Source organism: Cajanus cajan, chromosome 6, assembly GCF_000230855.2.
Source record: "Cajanus cajan strain Asha chromosome 6, NIPB_CcT2T_4, whole genome shotgun sequence".
Lineage (NCBI taxonomy): Eukaryota > Viridiplantae > Streptophyta > Magnoliopsida > Fabales > Fabaceae > Cajanus > Cajanus cajan.
In genome coordinates, this window is record NC_138522.1 from 20474071 (window position 1) to 20476979 (window position 2909).

The window sequence follows — 2909 nt, forward strand, 5'->3', positions numbered from 1 at the left end:
TCTCTTTTCTCACTCATTCCATTCTCAATCTTTCAGCAAAGGAACAAAGAGGGATTTCAGCACCGCGATCTTGGAGCAGAAGAAGGCGCCCAACCGACTCGTCGTGGACAAGGCTGTAAACGACGACAACTCCGTCGTCGCGCTTCACCCCGACACCATGGAGAAATTTTGATTTTTCCTCTGATTATCCTGAGATTTGGTGATTTGTTTATCTGGGTGGTGATAAATTATCTTCTTTTGTTGTGCAGAGCAACTCAGGGTTAGGTGGGTGTAGCAGCTTCTCCGATGCGCAGAAAAAGCGTTCAGGCCCTTTCAGGGTGGTGTGTATGACCCCAAGCAGCAGCAGCAGGTCCGGGGACAGAAACGGCAGCGTTGTGATGGAGACGCCGTTGAAAGAATTGAAAAAGGATTCCCTGGTGGCTGACGTCGACGACAACGCCATCTCCGCCGGTGGCCCTCAGGATGTCTACGGCGAGGATAGGGCAACAGAGGACCACTTTGTCACTCCTTGGAGTGTCTCTGTGGCTAGGTGAGACTCTTGATCTTCTAATTTTACCATTTCCATATTTTTTTTAGCCTTCACTTTGTCTTATTTTAGATTCAAATTGGGTGCTTCTCTGTGTCGGTGTCACTCCTTCAAATGGGGGTACCTAAGAATTGATTGAACAAATTTTGGTGTTTTGTTATGGATGAAACATACAGATTTATTTTTGTGTGTATATAGCGAGATCTTAAATAGGTGCGGTTTTGTTAGTTTATGTCGGCAAAGATTTTGGTTCTGTTTCAGCTTTATATCCTTGGAGTGCTGGTTAATTTGCATGATTTATGCATCTTTGTGTATCTTGTAGTTATTTGTTCATTTATTGTCTTTTGATTATGAACAGATTATACTGATGTAGCCTTGTTTTTTTTGACAGATTGAATCACTGATATGATTTATTATTATAAATATTATGAGTTCTGAATATGTCTATCTGTCTAAAATTTTTATTCCAGTGGCAGCTACACTCTCATAATAATACATATAAATTTTTTATTTTTTGCTTTTTGGTGTGTTACAGGAGAGAAACGAACGTCTATTTTACAAGCTTCTTATTGATCACGTTGAAGAGTTACTCCAAGTTGTATATACTCCAACTGTGGGTGAAGCTTGCCAGAAATATGGCAGCATCTTTATGCGTCCTCAGGGTCTCTATATAAGTTTGAAAGAGAAGTGAGTTTGACTTGGATTTCTCTTTTATCCTCCTGAAATGCTTTGTAGGCAGTCACTGTTTGTATTGATCTTCTTGTTCCTTTGTCTCTTTATAAAAAGGGGGAAGATCCGTGAAGTATTAAGGAATTGGCCTGAGCAGAACATTCAAGTCATAGTCGTAACTGACGGAGAACGAATCTCGGGTCTTGGCGATCTTGGATGTCAGGTAATTTCTATTATACGTGTTGACATTTAATATTTTTGATAGTTATATTGAATCACAAGATCTGATGCTGTAATCTCTCCTTTGTTAATCTTTGTTGAATTCTCAGGGTATGGGAATACCAGTGGGAAAACTTTCGTTATATACAGCACTTGGAGGAGTCCGCCCTTTAGCTGTAAGTATATTTGGCCCACGGTTAATCTATAAGTTCTGCCTGTGTTGTAAACTTGCAATGATCTGTTAATTTGTTAAAAGATGTAACTTTCATTTCTTACATCTCTTGTAATGTTATCCTTTTCAGTGCAAATTGTTTCAAAGTTTCTCACTGTACGCATGAGATGGTACATCTGGCACTAAATATTATGACTGCGACATCATGATTTGTTTTTGGTTAGACATAGTTTTAAATTGTGAGTATGTTTAAATGGACTGTTGTGATGTGCAGAATTTCACATGAATATCTGACAAATATTTTGTTTTGAATTATGGTTTAATTGAGTTTGTTTTGATAAGTGCATGTTTCTTATTGCTGATCCATTACCATTTTTCAATAATTATATATTTGCTTCCATTTACCATTAATTATTTTTTTTCATGTAGGATTATCAAACTATTACTTCACCACCTGTCTATATTAGTCCATTTGACTTAGGTCCTAAGTATGCTGATAAATTGAGAGTAGAGTTTCAGGAGCTGTTTGCCCTGCAAATAAGCATGATTTTTGTTTTTTAAAAAATCAATCTACATCGGTTCTCAAGAGAACCGATGTAGATTTATGCTTAAATCTACATCGGTTTTTCAAAACCGATGTAAAAAACTATACATTTTCTACATCGTTCTATTCTACATCGGTTTTAGAACCGATGTAGATGTCTTTAAAGAACCGATGTAGAATGTGCATATTGTAGTAGTGCTTGTGCGGTCAGCTCCCTCCACCTCTGTGCATAAGCTTTGAAAGGTTCGTCCCCCTTCTTGCTTAACCCTTGCAAATCAGACCTGTCGGGGACGAGATCAATATTGTACTTGTATCGTTGCAAGAAAGCGTCAGCAAGCTGCTTCCATGTCTGGATCCTTCCTCCCTCCAGTTGCATGTACCAATTGAGGGCCACATTCGATAAGCTCTCTTGAAGGCAGTGTATTAGGAGCTTCTCGTTGTCCACATGGGCGGCCATCTTTTGGCAGTACATCGTCAGATGCATTTTGGGGCAACTAGATCCCGTATACTTTCGGAAGTCAGGACTTTTGAACTTGGGCGGGAATTGGATATCCTGTACCAAGCACATTTTAGCGGCCTCCTGAATGTCAAAGCTATGACCTTCCACCGCTCTTAACCTCTCTTCCAAAGCATTTAGGTGATCCTTGGACGCGTCTCCTACGTGACTAGCGCTGTAGTCATCATGTTGGAGCTTGTTAATGGTTTCGCACATTCGAGCCATTTGCTCCTTGAGCTGCCTAAGCTCTTCATTCAGCTCGCGGTTCCTTTCCATTAGTGCC

General features: G+C 39.8%; 1 protein-coding gene across 1 annotated transcript; it reads left to right on the top strand.

Annotated features, from left to right (window-relative positions):
• Positions 1–1010: 1010 nt before the first annotated feature.
• LOC145958998 (NADP-dependent malic enzyme 4, chloroplastic-like) lies at positions 1011–1674 on the top strand. Its single transcript, XM_083076848.1, has 3 exons — positions 1011–1213; positions 1313–1418; positions 1525–1674. Exons 1-3 carry the CDS (start codon positions 1176–1178, stop codon positions 1657–1659), a joined length of 279 nt encoding a protein of 92 aa, XP_082932974.1. The 5' UTR covers positions 1011–1175; the 3' UTR covers positions 1660–1674.
• Positions 1675–2909: the final 1235 nt, after the last annotated feature.

What these genes read in the sequence shown, in the direction of transcription:
- LOC145958998 (XM_083076848.1), top strand. Translation starts at nt 1,176, where the DNA reads ATGCGTCCTCAGGGTCTCTATATAAGTTTGAAAGAGAA. An exon ending in TATATAAGTTTGAAAGAGAA is followed by an intron (nt 1,214 to 1,312) that starts GTGAGTTTGACT and finishes CTTTATAAAAAG; the next exon opens with GGGGAAGATCCGTGAAGTAT. An exon ending in TTGGCGATCTTGGATGTCAG is followed by an intron (nt 1,419 to 1,524) that starts GTAATTTCTATT and finishes TTGAATTCTCAG; the next exon opens with GGTATGGGAATACCAGTGGG.